Source organism: Ostrinia nubilalis, chromosome 30, assembly GCF_963855985.1.
Source record: "Ostrinia nubilalis chromosome 30, ilOstNubi1.1, whole genome shotgun sequence".
Taxonomy (NCBI): Eukaryota; Metazoa; Arthropoda; class Insecta; order Lepidoptera; family Crambidae; genus Ostrinia; species Ostrinia nubilalis.
In genome coordinates this window covers 5566443-5592352 of record NC_087117.1, presented here as the reverse complement: position 1 = coordinate 5592352, position 25910 = coordinate 5566443, and the positions used below count along the sequence as shown (strand labels likewise).

The 25910-nt window shown below is 37.8% G+C and overlaps 1 protein-coding gene across 1 annotated transcript in view; it reads left to right on the top strand.

The window, feature by feature from the left end:
• The first annotated feature begins 12208 nt into the window (after positions 1 to 12208).
• The window catches only part of LOC135086097 (synaptic vesicular amine transporter), a 48772-nt gene continuing 35070 nt past the window's right edge, over positions 12209 to 25910 (top strand). Inside the window, exons 1-2 of the mRNA XM_063980864.1 lie at positions 12209 to 12368; positions 18962 to 19106. Of these exons, the coding sequence (XP_063836934.1) occupies positions 18980 to 19106 (127 nt within the window). The 5' untranslated portion in view covers positions 12209 to 12368; positions 18962 to 18979. The remainder of the gene's footprint in view (positions 12369 to 18961; positions 19107 to 25910) is intronic.

Sequence of the window (25910 nt, the reverse complement as noted above, 5' to 3'; positions counted from 1 at the left end):
TGCCCACTGCCACTTCAGCTTGCTGATCCGTCGGGCTATGTCAGCGACTTTAGTTCGTTTACGGATCTCCTCATTTCTGATTCGATCTCGTAAAGAGACACCGAGCATAGCCCTCTCCATAGCACGCTGTGCAACTTTGAGCTTCTGTATAAGGCCTATAGTGAGGGGCCACGTTTCCGAGACAGAATTATTTAGGCATAATTCTTCATGTGTAGTGTTATTTAATCTTTGTCCCACCGCCCTCGACATCTCAATAGAAGCAGCCACCCCCATTAAGAGGGGGATAACAATTTTATTCATAGTAGATCCATTATTGTGATCATCTTCACGTCTTCACCAAGAAATGGTTTCGATCTGAATGGTGTCTAGAATCTAGATATTTTTAGAACTTAGTAATAAGGAGGAGTTTTATTAAGAAACTCCCTATGAAAAAAAGGATAAACTTAAAGTAAATGATTATTTATATGACAAGAGTGCGTGGATTTTACCCGCTTAGCTCGCACTAAAATTTATTATGCTTAATGTATGTATAAGTATTATTTTGCTGTATCTCATTGAAAAAGAGGCTGACAAAGGTGACTGATGCCCGATTTCACCATCAATCTGTAATTTTTAAGTGATCCCTATGATAACAATTAATAATATGAACTTTGTTTTCATAGGGGTCACTTAAAAATTACAGATTGATGGGATTGTTCCGCCTCTTCTCAGCACCAGCCATGTTGTCCCGAAGTGGTGGTAGGGCAAACTATATTTGGGACGTATAATTAAGTGCCTTGGAAAGGGTCTAAGTACTGAATAAAAAACTCTGACTTTGACTATGATTTTTCAGTATGAAATATGAATGAATTGGTCCATTTTCAGCTTGACCCACGGTCCAAGTCGTCGGATGGAAATACCTGCCTTGTTCTGCATAAAAAAATGAACCCGTAAATATTTTATTCACAAGTACCAAATCGAACGCACAGCGTTGAATACTTAGAGCTCTGTGATTGGTTCGTGTGTGACACTGTGAGACCTCATAGTAATGTTTGTGAATACGGGCGTAAAGGTCAAAATGCCATGAATATAAAATTTCTGTACTTTACAAGTGAAACTATTCATCATCATTATCATCATCTCATCCATAGGACGTCCATTGCTGAACATAGGCCTCCCCCAATGCTTTCCATGTATTCCAAATAGCAAATATTCAAGAATAAGTAAATATTCCAGATAGCAAATAGTTTTCCAATTCAGTAAACTCTGTAGCGAACGCTCGCACTGCTATTCAGTTGAAAATGTAAAAAATTGATGCAACAGTTTTCTGGAAAAGATTCACGCCCGTATACACAAACATTACTGTGAGGTCTCACAGTGCGCGTGGACGCATAGGGTGACACATGAACCAATCATAAAGTTCTATTCAACACTCTGCTTCACTTAAGCAAGCATTGTTTGCAACAAAATGCATACGCGCAAACGTCCTCCGCGCTAGTGTCTTTCGCGCAAACGTCCATTCGCGCTCATGTCTTTTCGAGCAAGAGTCCATGCGCGCAAATGTCTTTCGCGCTAGTGTCTTTTGCGCTCATGTCTTTTCGCGCTAGTGTCTTTCGCGCAAGTGTCTCGATACAGTTCCGATAGTGACTCAAAATCAAAAATATTTTATTCAATTTAGACCACTAGTGGCACTTATGACTATGGAGACTGAGTTTGTTTCGGCGTTTCTTCTCAGCATTTGCCACATTTTTGTCTCGAAGCGCTGGTAGGGCCCAAAAGATTAGGAGACATGTAAAGTGCTACCTCAAGGGCTACCTTTTTATTATCTTTGGCGTTCATGGATGCCAAAATACTGGTCAAAATTGAATAAAATATTTAAGATTTTGATTTTTTCCAGTTGACCTCTCAAATTATTAAGTATTATCAAGCAAACCCGGCTGCTTTAGCTAGTATCGTCAAAACAAGGGCACCCTATTGAGATGTGTGGTAGCGCTTATTAAATACCGACGTCGCACGCGCGCCTCCACGACAGTGTAGGGTGACCATGTTTGATGGAATTATTAGGAAAAAACAAGAAACAATTTTTTTTATCTTGCTTTTCATTGTATGCCAGCCAAATGACGTCCACTGCTGGACAAAGGCTTCCCTCAAAATTTCCACAACGACCGTCCAGCGCTACACGTATCCAGGAGCCATAAAAGAATTTAATGTTTCCTGGAAAAGGGTAATAGAGGAGGAGTGCACACACTTTAATAAGGCTGGGTTGCACCATCTTACTTTAACTTTGACAAACGTCAAAAATCTGTCAAACTCCATACAAAAAACATCGATTATTGTCATATAGATGACCCACGCTGAACTGTCCCGCCAAACTCAATGACAGGGGGGCGCTACCATCGTTCAACTATATGGTTTCCAACATGGCAAAAATCGGAACTAGCGATCCGGTATTGACGGTGGCGCCCCACTGTCAATGTCATGCATAGGACAGTTCAGTATTTTGGAACTATACCTAGTTACTGTCAAAGTTAGGTGGTGCAACTCAGCCTAAAGGCTGATTTACACGTATTATGTAGGTAACTTTTTAACTTAATCTCTTGTTACTATGAAACTGCTTGTCAAAACGTGTCAAGTGACAAAAAAATTAAGTAAAAAATTTAGTTACCTACATAATACGTGTAAATCAGCCTTAAGTGTGCCAAGATACTAATACGTTCTATCTAATCTAATTGTTTTTTTGATGTTGCAATATTTTGTTTCATTTTAGTACGCTATGCATGCTTACAAATACTTGATGGTTAATAATTCAATGATTATTTCTCCATAATTTTCCTCTGAATACAAATTTCTGAATTTTTGTGCAAATTCTAAGTGATAGGTAAATTGTATTTAAAATGAGGCAATATAATGTGAAAGTAGAGTACATATTCAGTGTTTTATTTATGAGAATAGATCTACCGGCCTCTAATAGTATTAAAAAAACTCTCCCAGGACGTACCAAACTCATACTCACCCTGCATCTTCAGTAAATTAAAATTCCCTCACCACAATTCCACACCCTATTATTCGGTAAATAAGATCGAGAATCCCCCGCTCATATCTGGAATTCCTCGTGCATTCTATAGCGTGCTCTCGACAATTGAATTTGCATCTTATTGTTTTCGAAATAACGTTCATTATTGTATTTATTTGCTGAACGGCGCCCACAATAGTAAAAGAGACTTCAGTAATGGAATGTAAATGAATTATAGAATAAATACATAAGAAAAATATAAACGGATGGTTCGGTAATTATTGTATCGCATGAAAATCAACTGATCTGAAGATATAATCAGTATAGTCGTATTGTAATCAAATTCGAATGAATACACATCACCTAACTTTAACCGTGACTATAACGATTAACTAACTTACTTGACTTAAGGCAGAGGGCGTCCACAACAGTCTTCCATCGCGGTCGGTCTTGAGCTTCGCGTTTGATCTCGCTCCAGGTCTTGCCGATTTTCTTCGCCTCGACTATAACGATAACAGTATTTTGTACGGAGTTTGACAGATTTTTGACGTTTGTTAAAGTCAAAATAAGATGGTGCAACCCAGCTTTAGTGTAGGTACAATTTTTAACTTATATCTTGAGGGTGAAGATTAGGTGATACCGCGAGTCAATATACACACAACGCCATCTCTTGACACTTTTACGAACCAATCATCGATCCTTTATAAGATCGGAGGAAAATAAATAAATAAACTATTGAGTATTAAACTCCACCGCAATGCAGGGTACATACACCGCCATCTCTTGTCATATGGAACTTTATTTAAAAAATCTGGAATATTATTAACTAGTATTTTTCTGTGGCATCGTCCGCGTGAAATTGTGGGACTTCTGTTTGCTTCTCTTCAATGTTCCTGGGTTACTGGTTCGACTTTCTTTGAAGGCATTTCTATTTTTAAGCTCTCTATTCCACAATAGAAGCTTTTAAGTTCTGTCAAAAGAGTATTGAACAATTAAGTTATAGTCTAAGTAACTAGACGCAAAATACTTGTTTTATTACGCTGCTTCTTCTCAGCACTGAAAGAAAGAAAGAAAGAAAGAAGAATATTTATTTGGTACTAAATGGCCACTGGCCCATTTATTGTCCCAGTGCAGTAGGGTTAATACTGGGACGTGTAAAAGTGCTTTTTAAAAGCCTACTTGCAAAAATAAATGAGTTTCATGAGTTTCACTAGAATGTAAGTTTTTATTCAAATAGCTTTTGACCGCCACTTAGGTTGCGTGAAAGTAGTTTGAAATAACATTTCCCGTTTTTGCAACATTTTTCTTTACTGCTCCGCCCCTATTGGCTGTAGGGTGATGTTATACAGCAAGCCTTCCTCGATAAATGGGCTATCCAACACAAAAATAATTTTTCAAATCGGACCAGTATCTTAATTCTATAATTTTGTACCGCCTACGATATTCTTAGTTTGGCCCTAAGGTTGACTGGAGGAGAATGCCGACTGGCATTAAGTCCACTTTATGTACAGTGGTATGTGCATGTGAGTTCTAAATAAATCTATACTAATATTATAATTGCGAAAGTAACTCTGTCTGTCTGTCTCGCTTTCACGCCTAAACCACTAAAGCGATTTTGATTATATTTGGCGTAAAGATAGTTTGAGTCCTGGGAAAGGACATTGGATAGTTTTTATCCCGGTTTTTGAAACAGGGACGCGCGCGATAAAGTTTTTCTGTGACAGACAGAATTCCACGCGCACAAAGCCGTGGGCGAAAAGCTAGTAATTACTTAATGAATTATTTTAAGTTAAAAAGGTAATACACAGACAGACAGCTAAGCCAAAAGTGTTTTTAAAAATTCTTTGTAGAGTTGTCTGCATTTCTTCATACAAAGCTCTCCTGTATAATCGAGTATATACGTATATACGCATCGGACGGTGCGGTTGCCTAGCAACAGGGCGTGCCCGAGACCCTATTGGACTAATCTTGTCTATGACACTCTATTTTTGTAGAGATGGGATTACTTTTGGCCGTATCCGAAAGATATCCGATAAAATATAGGCGGACAAATGAGTTTTGGAAGCGATAATTAGTCTCCTATGGTGTCGGTATCGGACTGGCCGACTTGACATTGCTGGACTATTGTGGTGAACCTACTCGAAACACAAGCATATTAGCGTACCACCAGGGGTTAACCAACACCACTATTAGTTTGTTATTTACAAAAAAGGCTCTGGATGCGGGCCGCTTCCAATCTGAAAATCATATTTATTTATTTATTTTATTGGGCTATCAACATGAGATACAGTGTTATACACAATTAAAAAATAAACAATTAAGCCAAAGGTCTCTAGCTAACTGCTCCCACACAAACGATATGAGGATGTAGGTCAATCAGCAGAAGACATCAGGACTCACCAGGTCTGGTCAGAATAAGAGTGTAGGCCAAACCTGTCGCTGGTAAAGTATAAAATATCGCATTCCTGCAGTGACATAATGGTGATGTACCTTAAACTCTCATTCCCACACCTACAACCCCTGCAATTTTTCTCTTGTCAAGATCAGTACAGGAATCATGCAATTCAGGACGTCCACGGCTGAACATAGGCGCCCAATGATTTCCAAAATGACCGGGAATCGACCATCCAGCGCCTTCCTGCAACCTTTTTACAGTAAGGTACCATCGGCAAAAGTGTTAACTATCCATTGTCTGTCATGGTCGTCTCGTTCTATCGCAAAGAATTATTACATTATTTTTGAAAGAATCTGGGGGCACGGCAGTGCCCCCACCAAGTCGAGCAAAAAAGCGGCACGGCCGTACCATCCTTTTCTCGAAGCAATTCAGGCCATTTTCGACCGCCTGTAACTTCGTTGTGGATAAATCTAGAAGGCTGAATTTTCATTAGCTATGCAGGCATTGTAAAGACACGGTATATTTAAAATTTCATTCAATTTGAACCAGTAGTTTAAGAATTATAACGGGTCAAAGTTACTTAATTTTGTCACTCACTGACTCACTGACTGACTCACCGATCATCAAAATTCTAAGGCACTTCTAGCAGACCTAGAAGCTTCAAATTTGGAATATAAGTAGTGTTTGGTGTATGAATCAAGGAAAAACTAAAATATTTGGGGGCACGGTAGTGCAACCGCCAAGTCGAGTAAAATTTTTCAATTTCGGTCCAGTTTTCTAGATACATAACTGCTGTCTACAAAATACAAAAAGAAATGAGATTTGGGGGCACGGTAGTGCAACCGCCAAGTCGAGTAAATTTTTTCAATTTCGGTCCAGTTTTCTAGATACATAACTGCTGTCTACAAAATACAAAAAGAAATGAGATCCCATCAAAAACAATACTTGTCAAAAAAACCAAGTCTCGCAACTCAGTTGTTCTACGGTAAAAAGTTGTGAGATCCATGTAATACCAAGTCCAGGCCAGGAAATCTTTAACGTTTTACATAAATATATTGACTTGGCCATCGCATGAAAACACGTGTAAATTAAATTATTTAGTGCGATGGCCAAGTCAATATATTTATGTAAAACGTTAAAGATTTCCTGGCCTGGACTTGGTATTACATGGATCTCACAACTTTTTACCGTAGAACAACTGAGTTGCGAGACTTGGTTTTTTTGACAAGTATTGTTTTTGATGGGATATACCTTTCACGGATATTCAAAATGACACAGCCCAACACTATTTCACCTTGTTATAACTTGAAATACTTACTTCACTAGTTTATGCAAGGTATAAGTTAAGTACTTGCAAACGGAGCGGTTACAGACTGTAGCTCATTTACTGAGCATCTCAAGAAGTTTTACAGGTAAGGCTCTCTCCATAGAGATATAGAGAGATGCCAACTAATGCGCTGAGTTCGAAACTCAGTGTCGCATTAGAAATTCACACACACAAAGTAATCAAAATATGTGCTCATTATCCACTGCGGTATCGGTACTCAACGTTCGAATAATCTTTAGTAGTTACTTCGAATAAACTTAAAGGTGACTGACTGACTGACTGACTGATATAGTGACCTATCAACGCACAGCCCAAACCACTGGACGGATCAGGCTGAAATTTGGCATGCAGGTAGATGTTATGACGTAGGCATCCGCTAAGAAAGGATTTTACGAAACTTCACACCTAAGGGGGTAAAATGGGATCCACGCGTACGAAGTCGCGGGCGGCCGCTACTTACATATTTAGCCGTTACATATTTGATTTAAATAGGCAAGCAATGTAAGCTGTTTACATTATGACTCCCGAATATTGTAAGTAGGTACTGTATAATTGACAACTAAAATAAAAATTAACTATAAATCGTCTAATCCACTAAGACGCGCCCCACCATTCTTCCGCTAATGTTTGAGTGTTATCGGTACACGCTAAATACACGCACACTACAATAATGACGCTCGGATTGCTCGGATCAAACTGCCAGCACCTCGCGCTTCCTTCGACCAAAAATTAGTGGGGCGCGTCGTCGTGGATGAAACGATCTATTACATTGTTAAATGCACATGCACACTGGGCAGTGTGAAGAAAAAGAATAAAGTGGGCACTCGGGACTATTCCCACCTCTCGTTCCCACCACTGCAACTCCTGTGTAGCCAGGATCTACAGCTTGGCCGCCACAAAAACCCAACCAATGAAGGTCAAGTTTGTCCCGGGGGAAAGTTAAACTGTCATTGGACCCGCAACGAAATTAATCAGAAGAACATAGGAGGAGTTCGAAATTAAGGTTAAGTTCGAAGTAAGTGGGCACTCAACAAACTGCCACTCAAGAGCGATTTCGTTCTTTTCTCTTTTATTTCTTCTCGGTGTTTTAATCTTCGATTAAATAAAGACTGTGGCAGAAGAAAATCTGTAATTAATAGAGCTTAATGAATTATTTCTATTCTCAGGATCAGAACTAGAAGCGAGGCGGAGTGACGGCGATTAGAGCGGAGTGCGGACCTCTGTAGCACTCAGCGGGACAGAGGAATGAGTGGAGAGGACAAATAAATCAAATCAAAATATTTATTTCAGACATACTAAAATCAAAATCAAAATTATCTTTGTTTGTATAGACTAATTTAATTAGTTCTTATTAAATCATCCAATTGAGGTAGGTAGGTCCAACTTCGAGAAAGAGGTCAATCGTCGAATCCAACTCGAATGGGCAGCGTTCAAGATGCTTCGCAATATATCTACACACGTCCGAAATAACGCAGTGTCTAAAGTCAAAAGTCCTTGACCAGTGTGTGTTGCCAGTAATGGTATATGGATCTGAAACGTGGTAGCTTACTATGGGCCTCATAAGAAGGCTCAAGCTCAAACTACAGCTAGGTGTTTAGAGGACTCAGTCATTACTTCTTTTAAAAAAAACTCAGTCTTTGAGTTCTTTTTCACAGGACTCAAGTATTTTGACAAAAAAAGTAAGGACTTGAGCTCTAAGTTTTATTCATAAAACTCGAACCTTGAGCGATTCAAAAATAGCTCAAGGTTTACTATTGTATTTAAGACTTCAAGACTCAAGTTTCTTACAACACTACCTAATTGGTGAAAAGGCTTAACGTAGAAAATCACTATTTTCTTAACGCAAAACTATAGTAATAAAAATAACTAGTCATCGACTCCACGCCATTTCTGTCCCTCAACACTCCTAAGGGTCGGCTAAGTGTTAGAGAGAGATCGCAGTCGGTCAACCACGAGTGCGAGCGAGACGGAAAACATCCTAGACGGAATTGGCGCAAAATAGAAGAATTTGATACGGCATATAACGTTACGGATGATAATGAATGAATAATGTCTAGATATACGTATATTATTGGAACTAGGTCAAGATTTCTGAATGAAGGTGAAAAAAGATGTGCAAGAAAATATGTATAGTTAACTGAGATGCTGTAAAATGGTAAAAATTATAACAATAGTTAGTTTATGGCATCTTTTCATTGCATTTTTAAAATACTCACAGAAATAAGGTAACATAAAGATATGCACAAAAAGTATGAACAAATTTTTAGCTTTAAAACTTGCAATATTTTTAATTACCTAAATTAAACTAAGAAACAACTAACTACCTATTTCTTTGCAAAATACGAGTAGTAACAATAATGTAAATGTCATAAAATTATGTGTGGCCGAAGTGACAATAAATTACAATCTATACAGGGTGTTTGGCGGAAGGTTAGACAAACTTTGTGGGTGTATAGGTAAGGTCATTTTAAGAATACAAGTTCGCCGATTTGACCCTAAGTGAGCTACTTTTTTTTAAATTAATATTTTTGTTTTTATTTCATTTTTTCCGAAATTTGACCTGAAAACTGCTTAATTTTTCCTTCTCGCGTGTTTTCAACCGACTTTTCTATTTGATATTATTATAGAATATGTCTTTAGTCAAATAAAATAAATTTCAGATCCAGATAATGATTGGATAGCTAGTTACGAGCCGCCAAAGTTTAACAAAAGTACAAACCACGATAAAAAATTCAACTTATAATTTCGATTAAAAAAATTATCGCCAAACACCCTGTATATCTATATTTATAAAAGCGAAAGGTCACTGACTGACTGACTCACTCACTCATCACGAAATCTCAGAAACTACAAGTGCTAGGAGTCTAAAATTTTGCATGGGGGTAAATAGGGAATTTTGCATACTTGCAAGACTTTAAAAGTTATTTTTCTATCGTATTCTCACTCTACAAGACTTCCGTAGCTCGCCCGTAGCGTCTACGAAAGCTCGTAGGTCGTAGGGCTGTAGCGTTTCAGGCTCGTATTCACAAACATTACTATGAGGTCTCACAGTGCGCGTGGACGCACAGGGTGACGAACCAATCACAGAGCTCTATTCAACGCTGTGCGTTCGATTTGCTGCTGCACTTAAACAAGAATCGTTTGTGAATACGGTTGTCACTGTACAAGACTTCCGTAGCTCGCCTGTAGGCGTATGAAAGCTCGTAGGGCTGTAGCGGCGTAGTAGGATGCCGTAGCAGGATGCCGTAGTAGGTGGCCGTAGCAGGATGCCGTAGCACGACTACTACGGGGTTGCTACGAGCTACGAGATTAATTGATTTTCTTTTTTTTTATTTTGTTTTTATCTCTATTGTAATTGAGTATTTTTATTTGCATATTTGTTATACATTCAGCGACAAATATTTCGTGACACCCAAAGTAGTCAAAAAGTTCGCAACACGTCTTTGTTCCAAGAATAAGGTTGTGTTGTGTTCTTTTTGGCCAGTTTGGGTGTCACGAACTATTTGAAGCTGACTGTATTATATTATAATAATAATAAAAAAAAAATAACGTTGAGTCACATTTCTTGGGTTCGATTCCCGCCTCAGGAAATTAAATTTTTAAGACTTTAATGCCCGTTTTCACCATCAATCCCTAATTTATAAGTGACCCCTATAGTAACACATAACAGGAACTTTGTTTTCATAGGGGTACCTTAAAAACTAGGGATTGATGGTGAAAACGAGCATAATAATAAATAATATTTATTATTATTGTTTTTTTTTCTGAACCGATTTTTAATTAGCAGAAAATTAGATATTATGACTAATCTACACTAAAATAAAGAGAAAATATTCGATTGCATTTGTTTGAATAGGCTCCATAACTACTGGACCGATTTGAAAAATTATTTTACCATTAGAAGTCTACGTTATCCCTGATGAACATAATACAGAATATGGATGGATTTAAAGATATTCTGTGACATGTGACGACATTATCGCGGGAAAATAGCTAGTCTATTGATAATGATCAATTTTAACAATAAAATAGTTTCAGTACATAGGCCCTTTCCAGGGCACTTATACACGTCCCAAATATAGCTTGCCCTACCACCACTTCGGGACAACATATGGGCTGGTGCTGAGAAGTGGCGGAACAAACTCAGTCACCTTTGAAACACAGTCACCTTTGTCAGCCTCTTTTTCAATCAAATACAGTAACTTAAAACTTACATGACACGTAATAATTGCTGTTATTTATCCTAAAAAAGAAGAGTTTTTAAGTCAAGAGATCATCAAATCACACATTGATATATTTCTACAGACGTATTTTCACTTATTCATTTAACACGTGACCCCAAATGGACCAGAACCTACTTGCCACCAAATGATTGTACTAAAAGTGGTGATAGAGACAGCAAGTTACAATTTACCACGCGCCAGAAAGGGACGGATAGAGAAATTAAGGACTCCCACGCTTTGGGCGCATAAAGTGGTAACTGGCGTAATACTTTATTTATGATCATGAAAAAGGTTTTATTTTTGGATCTTTTTTTGTCCGCTTTTTCAATTGTGTGGCCAGTGGCTTATAATTTGGCACTATCTTTTTGCCTGTGGTTTTAACACAAAAAATATTTTATTAAGATCACCGGAATTTTACTTATTTTAAACTATTTCTGTCTAGGTTGTCTGGAAGAAATCGCTTCATAACGATAAGACTGCCTTATCAGACGGGGATTTTTGACTTTTGTATTTCATTCATATCTTTTCTTGTTTTGTGTGGTGTACAATATGTATATCTACGTATAAGTATATTATTATTAATAAGTAATAAAAACAGCTTTTTTTACCTTACTACAAATAACTAAACTGAGACAAAAATTTTGTAGATTCGAAGTTCAAAAAGTAATAATAAATTAAACATTAAAAATATATTCGGTGGAAAATATAGAATTTCCTCCTTTTTTGGTTGGTTAAAACGGGAACTTCAGTCCTATTGTTACACCATAATAACATTGTTAAAAGTAAAAAATAAAAACAAAACTGTATAACGATCAAAATTTCAAACTCGTTCCAATTTTAAATCATTAACTTTTATATTTTTATCCTCATCTGTCGCCAGAATATTAAAAACTCATTTTAACAATACGCGAGTAACTTACGACTTTCTCCGTGAATTCGATTCAAGCACTTTCAGCTGAAAACTTATCGAAAACCTGTGGCATTTATTCTTTAACAACCCAATATTCACTTTATTCCATTCCTTTTACGTTACATTTTCCTTCTGCAAAATCTACTCAACGAGATTTTCTTTGAACTGTAACCGAAAATACACCCTATTTTTAAACTACAGAGTCGCGTTTCCTTTAAATTACCAATCAAGGCTTGATAACAGACGACCAATAAACCAAGAGCCGCCCGCCCCCCCGCGTCATAATGCTTTCCAGAGCATATAAAGGGAGTACCACCTACATTTCAGGGCTCAACTGGTATTGGTGCCGTTGGAACGCGATTTCAAATAGGGACTGAGGCACAGGATTCTCTCGACCAGTCGGCACCCGGTCGCGGCCGAAGACACTCGCCCGGGTATTTTATGAAAAAGTATTTTGTTGAAGTTTTTTTTTATTTTCCGTGAGAAATGGATGGGGTGTCGCTGAAGAATATTATTTAGAAGTGAGTATTTTTTTTAAATTATTTCAAGTTAAAAATAAGGTCCTTTTGGATTTAATTGAGGCACTTAAATTTCTTTTCTTTTCTAATATAAATTGTCATGTTTGTAACAAAACTCCTCCGAAATGACTTGATTGATTCTGAAATTTTGTGTTTATTTTCAGTAGGTCTGAGAATAAGACGATAGATTTTCCACACCCCTAGGTGATAAGGGTTTTTCAAGCGTATCTACGTCACAGCTAACTAGTTAGTTTTTAACAATAAATTAACTATTAAACGATATAATAATTTAATTTTATCATGTACTAAGTTTATCATGGTGTCTTATATTTTGAGCCCCTAAAAAGGGCTCTTTTTCACGGAGACATTCCGTTTTTTGTATGATCCCGTATACTAACGGGACGTTACATATAATACTAATCATTCACACGAACATACGTATGCAGTGACCTGCAAAAAAAATCACTTAATTAGAAAGAAAGAAAGATACATTTATTACAATGGACATCGCACAAATACAGGCAATTACATAGACATGACAGTGGCACATAATAATGGAAGAAGAAAAAAAATTAAATAAAAACAAGAGTAAACTGAGCAGTGCCACCCATTCACCAACAAGATGCCCACTGCAACGGGACCCCACTCAGCATATGCCGTGGCCCACGGTGACGAAGGCCACGGCGCTGGTTTTCAGTGGGCCCCATGCCGAGTGAGGGTACTTTCAGACACGATATATAGTCCCGGGAAAGGATATAGGATAGTTTTATCCCGGTTTTTGAAACAGGAACGCGCGCTATAGTTTTTCCGTGACAGACAAAATTTCACAAAAGGGAAGCGAAATCTAGTTTGCTATAATTTTCTCATTAGTGACTACTGCCATAATTAAATAAAGTTCTTCTAAGATTTGTTTCTTTGTATTGAACAAGCTCCGAAACTGCTGGACCGATATGAAAAATTCTTTCACCAATAGAATCCTACATTCTTTCTGCTGAACATAGCCGGTACGAAATTCGCTGGGTGAGCTAGTATTTAAATGAACTTGTACTCGCATCGTACTTGAAGCGTTTACACTCCTGAACGCTGGTAATAGAACATTCAGTTTACGACAATTTTACGACTGAAAACACCATTAAAAGAGGTTTTCAATCAGGAAAGGGGGGGAAGTTCACCTCCTTATTAGGATCCAGTTTTGCGGGAGCCAGTAATGCATGATTCTGTAAAAACTGGCCTGTCGTGTGAACACAAGTGTGTGTTAGAATTTTATTACAAACTAGCGGCCGCCCGCGACTTCGTACGCGTGGATCCCGTTTTACCCCCTTAGGGGTGGAGTTTCGTAAAATCCTTTCTTAACGGATGCCTACGTCATAACATCTACCTGCATGCCATATTTCAACCCGATCCGTCCAGTGGTTTGTGCTGTGCGTTGATAGATCACTATGACAGTCAGTCAGTCACCTTTGAGTTTTATAGATTCGAGCGGATCGGTTTTTTTCGGGACACTGCAAACGGTATGTTCATGTGAAGATAAATTAAATGTACTAGTATTATATTATCTGTGTTATTACTAAACGGGATCCAATAACAAATCAGTTGAAATAATAATAAACTACGAGTATTATCATGATGATTGTTAAAGAGGTCTGAAAAATCATGATTTTATTGAAAAGTATACTAATAATAATTATTTCCAAGAAGTTGTAAAGACAACAAACATTTTTAGCGGCTTCTGGACAAAGCTAACGTTTGTATCGCAGCTTCAAATAACTTTTTGAAATAATAATAGTAATGAACTGAAACCCAATTTCCAATAACCCAAAATTCCAATGCTGAGCGCAAGAAACTCATGCCCGTTTTCACCATCAATCCCTATATATTAAGTGACCCCTATGAAAACAAATTTCCTGTTATGTGTTACCATAGGGGTCACTTAAAAATTAGGGATTGATGGTGAAAACAGGCATCAGTCACTTTGTCAGCCCCCTTTTCAAAATTGTATAAGATTAAATAGCTAGACAGTTTCATTTCACAAAAAGTGCTCTTTTGAAGCTTACTTGCATTAAACGATTTTATTTGATTTTTTTTATCCACAACGAGGAAGCTCTTGGCCTGTATCTCACCTGATGGTAAGTGATGATCAGGCCGAAGGTGGAAGCGAGCTTCACCCGGAATCCTCAACCACGGAGGAACTGGCTATCTTACCTTTAACTGCCGGAACACAGCAATGTTGTTAACATTGTTGTTATGTTGGTATGATTCTAAAGAATAAGATTCTAAAGATCAGATAAAAAATTCCTCCTTTTTTGAAGTCGTTAAAAATCAAACCAAAATCCACGCCACTAAAGCCGCAGCAAAACCTAAATCTTTTTTATCTTTAATTTCTAAAGTGACAATAAAATATCACCCCTCTATAATCGCTACCACTTACCATCTGCCATCTTACTTCAATGGAGCCCCCAGGGAAATACGCTAAGCTTACAATGTCGATTTAAAATGCTTAAGGCTGAGCCACACCGTGCCAAGAATATAAATAAACTTTTTATTTATTTATTTTATTGGGCTATCAACATGAGATACAGTATTAAACACAGTTAAAAAATTAAGCCAAAGGTCTCTAACTAACTGCTCCCACACAAACAATAACCACAGCATGCATAATATTATAATGTAAGCAACCAACTTTTAACTGTAAAATAGTTTTTTTTTTTCTAAAAATTAATACGTTAACTAGTGACCCGCCCCTGCTTCGCACAGGTACTATGTTATACTTAAAAACCCTTCTCTTGAGTCACTCTATCTATTTAAACAAAACGCATCAAAATCCGTTGAGCAGTTTTAAAGATCTCAGCATACATAGGGACAGAGCGGAAAAAGCGACGTTGTTTTATGTAATGATGTTTCAGTTACCCTGTTTGGGTGTGTTATACAGGGTGTCCCAGAATGGGTGAATCAAACTGCTAGGGGAGGTAGTTCTACTAATGTACTATGCCTAAAAAATATGTAAAAAAAATAAAGCGCATAAGGACACGAAAAAAAAAAATATTTTGAAAAAGTGAAAATAAATCAGCTTTGCCTAAGTATCTGGCTATAATTGCTGCGTTTGGAGTTTATTTGTACTTTTTTCTTACTAATATTAATTATACATGATCGCTTCGTTTATCTGTAAACAAACTATTGAAAATAATGACTAGATTTCGAGTTTTGAACACTATTTAAAAAAACAATTCCGAACTCAAAATGTTCTTTTCATATTTTTTAGGGATAGTACATTAGTAGAACTACATCCCCTAGCAGTTTGATTCACCCATTCTGGGACACCCTGTATGTAGGAGCAATCTAAAAAGGGTTGGAAAGAATTTGAACTTCTCTGTAAATCTGTAGCAGGTTTCAGGTGCTGTGTGGCTCAGTCCTTATAATCTCAGATATTGAAAAGAGTAATTATCTGAGATTCTTTCTGCGATGACTGAATGGTTAATTAATAAATTCTTAGGCTGGGTTGCACCATCTTACTTTGACTGTAACAAACGTCAAAAATCTGTCAAACTCCGTACAAAATGCACCGGTTATCGTAAGAGTTACCGTTAAAGTTAGGTGAAAAATTTTCTGGTTATACTCGTAGTTCTTGCAACTCACGAAGGCGAGTGAGCTTTACTTGTGTATGAGTAGTATAGGTACGTACTTGCACATAATGATAATGTCTATCGAATCTTTTGAAAAATGAACAGTAGCGAGCCACCACACATACGTGTAAGCTGTAAAGCCATGTATCATTAGGCAACATTTGTTGATAAACTGTTTATGACTACAAGTTTACCATACACAGGTTTCTGAAACTTGGCCGTCCACACTTGCTCTCCACTCATAGCGGGGAGCACGGCAACATGTACCATAAACAATGTTTCATCACCTATGTTTATGGACTGTTTATAAACTGTTTACAGAGATTATGAAACATTGTATATGAACAGTTTATAAACAGTGTTTATCAACAAATGTTGCCTAATGAATATTTATGGCTTTAAGCTCACTGGCCATTTATTTTCTAAAATATACTACCTATATTTTTATTCTGCTACAAAATTAACCTACTTTAATTCACTTTTTTTTGTTCCTTAACCATTCAATAGAAATAATTTCCCAAAATATCTCCCATTAAAAACTACTTAATTCAAAAGTTTACTAATGTTCATTCATCGTGCGATCAAATAATTGGTTTCCAATCGATAGTTCTAAAACTTACAAAGTTAAAAGGGCATTTCGGACGTTAGAAGGTTTAAAAATAACTACCCTCCATATCTAAAGGGTGACATTTTGTAATGCCACCTGAATGAAAAGTATTCTTAATCTACATAATATCTAATATCATAATATCGGTGGACCGACGACATCGTAAAGGTAGCAGGGAAGCGCTGGACGCAGGCCACTACCAATCGATCAACGTGGTAAGCATTGGGGGAGGCCTTTGTTCAGCAGTGGACGTCCTATGGCTGAAATGATGATAATGATGAAGAGTGATGACATAATATCTATAAAAGCGAAAGGTCACTGCTGCACTGACTGACTGACTCACTCATCACGAAATCTCAAAAACTACAAGTGTTAGGAGTCTCAAATTTTGCATGGGGGTTCCTTATAGAACGTAGGTGCTCACTAAGACGGAATTTTTTTATTCACAACGAGGAAGCTCTTGGCCGGTACCTCACCTAATGGTAAGTGACGATCAGGCCGAAGGTGGAAGCGAGCTTCACCCGGAATCCTCAACCACGGAGGAACTGGCTATCTTACCTCTAACTGCCGGAACACAACAATGCTGTTAACATTTTTTTAAAATTTTAACCCCAAAGGATGCAAAACGGGATCCACGCGTACGAAGTCGCAGGCGCTAGTATTAAGGGTAGTATTAAGCGTCAAATAAACAAAAAGAAACCCTTTCAGCAACAGCATTAAAGCCAAAATTATTTAACCAGAACACAGGAACCACCGCCATATTTCCGGAAGCGCGTCATTAGCGCTCGCGCTCATTTCCGCCCGCCATTTTGATTTTTGCCCGCCATTGTTGTGCGTTCGAATTTTAAATTGGGCCAATTATTGTTTTTATTACTTTTGAAGAAGAGTTCTTTTCTGCAAGAAATGCTGTCAGTATCAGTGCTTGTATTTTGGTTATTTATACTTTTTAATTGCATTCTATTTGAAAGTGAAGTGTCATGTGACAGATTAAGTGACTTGTCCACGCGCACTGTGAGACCTCATAGTAATGTTTGTGAATACGGGCGTAAATGGTATGATCATAGTGATGTCAAATGACGAAAAAGGTCATTCGAAGGTGTCTCAATGACGGTCATTATCAATTTACGTCGAGATCATTGTTTAAGTGTCATGAAGATGATATTTGAGATGCAACTTGCCATTACCTACCTTTTAATGCATAACAAGGCAGGTATTTATTTATTGTATGCGTCATAACAAGAAGAGACGCGGGTAAATATTTTTTTTGAAAAAAAAAATGAAACTACATTGGTATCATAAAAAACAATTTTTAGACAAAAGAGTTACCTACATTCGGATGATAATAATATGATTAAATTATTCATTTTCCTTATTACCATATAAATTGGAAAATAAGGCAAACTAATGCAAACAAGCATGTTTTGCCAGTTAACCTTCCGGCTAAACCAAAAAAGAAACATTAAATTGACAGTGCTTTAAAAGCAAAAAAAATAATAAACTGTTTTATTAATTATACGGTGTGTTTTTCATATTATTATGTCTTAAAAACCTGTTATTAATATCCTTTGCCTCTATTAAACCAAGGCAAACGAAACTCTACCTTTATTGCTCCAGGAACTATTAAGATCCGTAGCGAGCCCGAAGGAAAAACTGGATTGCTTTAACGAGCAATGATGCGTGAAGTGGCTTTGAGTAAAGAAACGTGTATTTTAATTTATTATTCAACTAGCTGTGCCCGCGAGTTCGTATGCTTGAAAATAGTTTGAATAATATTTCCCGTTTTTACAACATTTTTCTTTACTGCTCCGCCCCTATTGGCTGTAGGGTGATGATATACAGGATGTTGATTTCAATCCTCGCCATATTTGGGGAGTTAGTTAAGTAGCTTAATCTGGTCACGAATCAGTAAAAAAGTTGACTTCAACATTCAGTAAAAAAAATTTAAAACGAACTTTAACTTTAGTTAGTCAAAGAAAAATACCTTTTACACTACCTACTTTACGTGGCTTGATCCGACATGATAAGCGAGTGATCCGCGTAGCTGGTTGGTGCCACAATGTAAACGTAAATTGCATATTGCGAGCCACAGGACAGTTGATGTCGCAGGGAAAATATTCGCTAAAAAATCCACTTTCGTTTATTTTTAGGTGGATAATGGTTATATAAGTCATAATAGATCACCTAAATAAATATGGCGAGGATTGAAATCAACACCCTGTATAGCCTAAATCATTCCTGAAAAAATAGAGTATACAACACTAACATATTTTCTCAAATCGGGCCAGTAGTTTATAAGTTCAAGCAAACAAACAAAACTAATATTAGTAATTTAAGTGTAGATTTATTTATAAAGCCTTATTCTTCCCCAGGCCCCAACAACAGGCACCATGGGCGTAGCATCGGACGGCTACGGATGGCGCGCGCGCATCGGCGCCATGCGTGAGTCGCGGAAACTGGTGCTTGTCATCGTTGCCATCGCGCTTCTACTGGACAATATGCTGCTCACCACCGTCGGTGAGTAAAGAAAGAAATAAAGGAATAACAGCATCATTTTTACCAACGAGATATAGGTGCGGGCTTAAAATAGATCCTTGCAGAACACCTAAGTTATCATAATATTCTTCTCAACCAATATGCTCACCACCGTCGGTGAGTAAAGAAAGAAAGAAATAAATAATGGTAGATTTCAAACCTGCGAGAGCATCATTTTTACCAATGAGATATAGGTGCGGGCTTAAAATAGATCCTTGCAGAACACCTAAGTTATCATGATATTCTTCTCAACCAATATGCTCACCACTGCACCGTCGGTGAGTAAAGAAAGAAATAAAGAAATAATGGTAGATTTCAAACCTGCGATAGCATCATTTTTACCAACGAGATATAGGTGCGGGCTTAAAATAGATCCTTGCGGAACACCTAAGTTATCATAATATTCTTCTCAACCAATATGCTCACCACCGTCGGTGAGTAAAGAAAGAAAGAAATAAATAATGGTAGATTTCAAACCTGCGATAGCCGATAGCATCGTTTTTACCAATGAGATATAGGTGCGTGCTTAAAATAGATCCTTGCAGAACACCTAAGTTATCATAATATTCTTCTCAACCAATATGCTCACCACCGTCGGTGAGTAAAGAAAGAAATAAATAATGGTAGATTTCAAACCTGCGATAGCATCATTTTTACCAACGAGATATAGGAGCGGGCTTAAAATAGATCCTTGCAGAACACCTAATTATAATATTCTTCTCACCCAATATGTTGTAAGCTTACCACTAATTAGCCTGCTAGAACTACTGACGATCTCACTCTGACTCTCTGTTCCCTTAAGAAAACATTCTTCTTAGCATCATAAGCTCGTGCTTGTCATCGTGGCCATCGCGCTGCTGTTAGACAATATGCTACTCACCACCGTCGGTGAGTAAACCATCAGGTCATTTAGTTTCCACTGTCTCCTGCACGCCACCAAAACTGGTCAATAGATCATTTTTATCAACATGATATAGTTGCGGACCTAAAATAGAGCCTTGGGGTTTCCCCAACTGTAATTCTTAATTCTAATTAATGAGGGCTATTGTTTTTATACTTAACAGTTGGCACCCCTGGCGATTGACAGGACCTTACTCTACAGTGGCGCCATCTTGATGAGTGCAAATGCGATAGTCCTCCTACCACTTTGGCGCTCACAAGTTGGCGCCACTGTCTTCGCTACTAGCAAGTGACAGGACCTTACTCTACAGTGGCGCTAACTGGTGAGCGCTAAAACGATAGCCCTCATTGGAACGCAGATTCATTCTACCACACGGAATCCAGACTCATGGCTTGTTCCCACGGAGGGTCCGTCGAAGAAACTGATCTATTCGAATTTGTAATTTGAATAAAACACAAATTTTATTAATGTGTGTTCACACGACAGTCCAGTTTTGTAGGATCCAGCCTTCAGCGTAGATTTGAAAAAACATATAGATAGAAAAAACATAATTTTGAGGTGGCCCCTTTGAAAACAAAATTCTTGTTATGTGTTACCATAGGGGTCACTTAAAAATTAGGGATTGATGGTGAAAACGGGCATAAGACTATTATAATATCGTCTACTAAACTAAGTATAACCCTTATCAAGTCGCAAGAACAGCCTTAAATTAATCAACCTCTCCGTCTTTATCTATAAACCGCTCACGAAACACCCTGTATATCGGAGGTGGCAATCAGAAGAGTGCTTCATTGTAATTCATTACGGTCGGCTATATTTCACGGGGGAATCTATCTTTGCTTTGTCTTAAAAGATTTTAGCTAAAATTGTGTGCTTTGATAGAATATTCTTAATAGATATTGTGCTTAAAAATCGTTTGAAAATCTTTCACGTTTTTGAAAAAAAAAAATCATTGATGCTGCGTCATTATTAGCCTGAGCCTTTCTTAATAAATTAAATCACATAGCTCGTAGAGCTGATGGCCGCTGGGGCAGGAAAGTTCTTGAGTGGCGACCACTAACCGGAAGACGTGGCGTGAGCAGGCCTCCCACTAGGTGGACCGACGATCTGGTGAAGGTCGCGGGAGGTGCCTGGATGCGAGCGGCGCAGGACCGGTCTTTGTGGGAATCCTTGGGGGAGGCCTTTGTCCAGCAGTGGGCGTCTTTCGGCTGAAACGAACGAACGAACGAAAAAAGAAGCCTATAGCTTTCCTCGTTAAAATAAGGACAGTATCCAACACAGAAATATTTTTTAAAATTAGACCAGTACTTAATTCCTGAGAATAAGTACGCGATTTGACATTTCGATGTCAGAAATTCACCAGCATTTTGCACGTTGAACAAAAAAAACTGTTTTTCGAATTCTCTTATTTTATTGATAAAATAAGTTCTAACTGACTTTTTGGATTCGTTCGTTCGTTCGTTTCAGCCGAATTTGAATTTGGATTTCCGAATTTGAATTCATTCCATTTATTATTTAAGATTTGACAAGCCCTCATCTGCATAAAATATAATGAGCACAAGAGGCTTCTATTCCTGTCTCCAAGTACCACCCTGTATTCCAAGATGGCGGTACAATCAGTTAAGTGCTCATTGACATTCGGTTCCAGGGGCAGGTGAAGTGTTGGAAGGATTCTGTCATCGATCGACATGCTGCTATGGGGTAGGGATGTTATGGATATGTAGTTTCGGTTATGGATACGCTTACGGATATAGGAATAATATTATAGTGTCCGACCGAAACTAGTTTTACGACCGAAACCGAAACCGAAAACGAATTTCGGCAACGGTGTCTATTTCGGCCGAAACCGAAACCGAAACCGAAACTTCCTTACAAGGCTCATATTTTGAGGGAAAAATAAAGAAAACGTTATTATTATCAGTCAGTCTTTATTGTTTTCTCTTTAAATTGCATTAAAATTGAACTTATAAAGTGCCTTTTTACTCTAAAAGGTATCAAATTATGTATTAAAAAAGAAAAAGAAGGATTTATAGTCTAGACTTTTTTTAATTACTCGCAATATTCAGGACATCTACATATCCCGTCCCATGATCGGGTCTTTTACCTTAATAATTTCTCAAAACAAAATTGGTGGTACGTAAGTTAGTATCTACTGTACTTGCCACTTGGATACCTTGGTGATAAATACTAAAATGAACTTTGAAACTCTGAATCCATAATATTATCACCATGAAATGCACTATAGTCATTACTAACTACTTAACTAATGTTTGTTTACGTATAGCATTTGCGAACCAAAAAAAAATTTATAGGTTAGATTAAACTTTTATCAGTCATATTGAATTTTTTTTTTATGTTTACACCCGCTCTTATGTTATAACGACATAAAACGAGATAAAACTTACCAAATTCAAAATAAATCACTCGAAAACTCGCCACCACAACAAAACAAAACTAACAGCAAACAAACAAGCGAGCGAATCACGACATTGGCTCTGATCGGATTCATTCACTCATTCAACGCGCCGAACATGACCGATAACAGCGAGGAAACTCCCGAATGCACATTCGGTTTCGGTCGTAGTTTCGGCAAGTTTGCCGCCGAAAACGAAACTAAACCGAAACTCGTGTTTTTACCGAAACTCAACCGACAACGAAACCGAAACCGAACATTCGGTCGGACACTATAATATTATACCGATTTCGATTAGGGTTACGGATATTTTTTTATTTCGGATATCCGAAAGTTTCGGTTACGGTTACGGATATCCATAACATCCCTGCTATGGGGCCACAGCTTCATGCGTTCGGACGCGGTATCAGTGGCCTTATTCACGTAACAAAACTTCAACGACTTGCAATCAATTTGATCGCTGGAGTCACTTTAATGGAGGGAAGTCGAACCTTAATTTCGAACTCCTATGTTCTTCTGATTAATTTCGTTGCGGGTCCAATGACAGTTTAACTTTCCCCCGGGACAAACTTGACCTTCATTGGTTAGGTTTTTATGGCGGTCAAGTTGTAGATCCTGGTTACACAGGAGTTGCAGCGGTGGGAACGAGAGGTGGGAATAGTCCCGTTTTCGTATTCATGTGTTAATCGCCTGGTTTTGTTGCAATTTCGTTTTTATTGTGCGTATTCAATCGTTGCCTCCGCGGTATTCACCTATTATCTGTTTTGAAGTTTGGTTTAATCGGATGACAGTGACAGATATTTTAGCACTTTTCTCAAAAACGGCACATCTAAATATAAATAACTCAAAAGTGACTGACTGACTGACTGACATAGTGATCTATCAGCGCACAGCCCAAACCACTGGACGGATCGGGCTGAAAGGCATGCAGGTAGACATTATGACGTAGGCATCCGCTAAGAAAGGATTTTACGAAACTCCACCCATAAGGCGGTAAAACGGGATCCACGCGTACGAAGTCGCGGGTGGCCGCTAGTAAAATATAAAACCCACGGGCAAAGTCAAAGTAAAGAGGTAAATAAAAGAGTTATTTCACCAAGTTTCAGCTTAATAATTCTTACAAAACCTTTTGGTAACCGCAAATATTTACGAAGCCACAATGTTATGAAGTCCTGAAATACTCTTTGAAAGCTACTAGCAAACAAGAGCTTTTGTACTGAGAATTTGCAAGAGAATGTCTTTTTAACCGACTAAATAACAAGACAATAAATTATAACATTAGCTAGCTGTGCCCGCGACTTCGCCCGCGTGGAATTTTGTCTGTCACATAAAACTTTATCGCGCGCGTCCCTGTTTCAAAAACCGGGATAAAAAGTATCCTATCTCCTTTCCCGGGACTCAAACTATCTATATGCCAAATTTCATCAAAATCGGTTCAGTGGTTTAGGCGTGAAAGCAAGACAGACAGAGTTACTTTCGCATTTATAATATTAGTAGGTAATACTTAGAGTATAGATACCAGCTGTGCCCGCGACTTTGTACGCGTGAAAATAGTTTGGATAATTTTTCCCGTTTTTGCAACATTTTTCTTTACTGCTCGGCCCCTATTGACTGTAGGTGTAGGGTGATGAAAACCTTCTTCGATAAATGGGCTGTCCAACAAAAAAATTTTCAAAACGGACCAGTAGTTCCTGAGAATAGCGCGTTGAAGCAAACAAACATCAAATTCTTCAGCTGTATTAACCTTTAGCTACTGAGGTGGATTTAATTTCACGTAAACACTGACGTGGGGGACTGAGAGGCCCGTACATATGTGTGCTTATATTTAAAAATATATAATCTTTTTAGGGTTTTATGTTTAATAATTATTAATAGTGGTTATATTTAAATACAATAAAACGAATTTTATGTAAATTATTTGTTAATAAGTACGTATTATTTCAATATTTAGAAAACATGTAGCATTTTTTGGCAAAAATCTCATGAAATCATGATTCACAAAGTTGTCATGAAAAATATTCATAAATTTAACAAATCAACTTAGAATCTTAATTTTCAATAGTCTTTTTAGCTAATGATATATCAGTAATCCTAATATGAAAAAGAGGGAAAAGAATTACACACACCAAATAGTGCGAATTAAACACAGTCTGGACAAACTTGCTTTGCTCAGTGAAGGAAGCCATACACGTTTTTAAAATGTAGATTTCATTTGAATCTTCAAAAGACATGTATGGGACTTGGTTTCATCGTTTAAATCTTGATAGATAGGTACAGGCAGGCATATCATTTCCTAACATACGTGCCAAAAACTACTGTTCTTCTATTTTTCGTTAAATGCTGGTTATTTTTACTTCCGAGATACCGCTTTCTCTCGGACGACATACTGTGGGCTCCATATTATAGATTTTTTCAAATTATTTCAAGAAAAGACGACAACTAAATGAAAACTATAGACAAAAAAAGTTACGCCAATACTGAGGTGGGGGCCTGAGAGGCCCACAAGAAACTTTAAAATTAATTTACCTACTGAAATTGCGCGTGCAATCACGTGCACAGTTGTTGACAGCCTCGGCGCAATGAAACTCGAAGGTACTAAAAGATTCGCGTGTGTCGTGCACGTGGTAGAGGAGAAATTCAACAATTTGACTTTTTCAGGGCCTGAGAGGCCCCCACGTCAGTAGTTAAAGGTTAATAAACTAGCGGCCGCCCGCGACTTCGTACGCTGGATCCTATTTTACCCCTTAGGGGTAGAATTTTGCAAAATCCTTGTAGCTTGTAGTTTGTGAGATTTCGTGATGAGTGAGTAAATCAGTCAGTCAGTGACCTTTCGCTTTTATAGATATAAGTAGATTGATAAAATTAACATTCTATTTCCATGTCTTTCCCACGTATGTAAAACTATGCGTTTCTTAACCCATATAACAATGGGAATTAGAATTTTAAAAAATCCGGGTCGACCCGGGTGCACTCGGCCCGGTCGGAAGCCGGGCAATTTCCCGGCGAGATCAAAGCGAAATTCACTTAGCTTGTTCATCAAAGACGCCGCTGGTTAGGGATGGGAAAGGGTTTGTTGTCGATAAAAATTAAAATTACAAAAAAAAAAGTGCACTGGAAAATAAAAAATAATGAGGGCTCTCGTTTTTATACCTAAACTACGTAACACATTAACATTTTATCAACCCGGAAAGGGATCGTAACCGTATCAACTCGAGGCGGTCAGTGTTCTTTGTATGAAACTCCATACTGCAACGCATACTTATCTGCACGCGATTGACAGGTCCCGAAAGGCGATGCGGTGTAGATCCCTTTCCGAGTAGACAAATCTTTATGAACTTTACAGTTGACAATACTGGACAGGACCTTACTCTTCAGTGGGGCCAACTGATGGGCGCTAAAACGCATTATAATTTAAACAATATCATGAAATATATATTTTTGTAGTCAGTGTCACCCTGCCAAGGTCAACGAA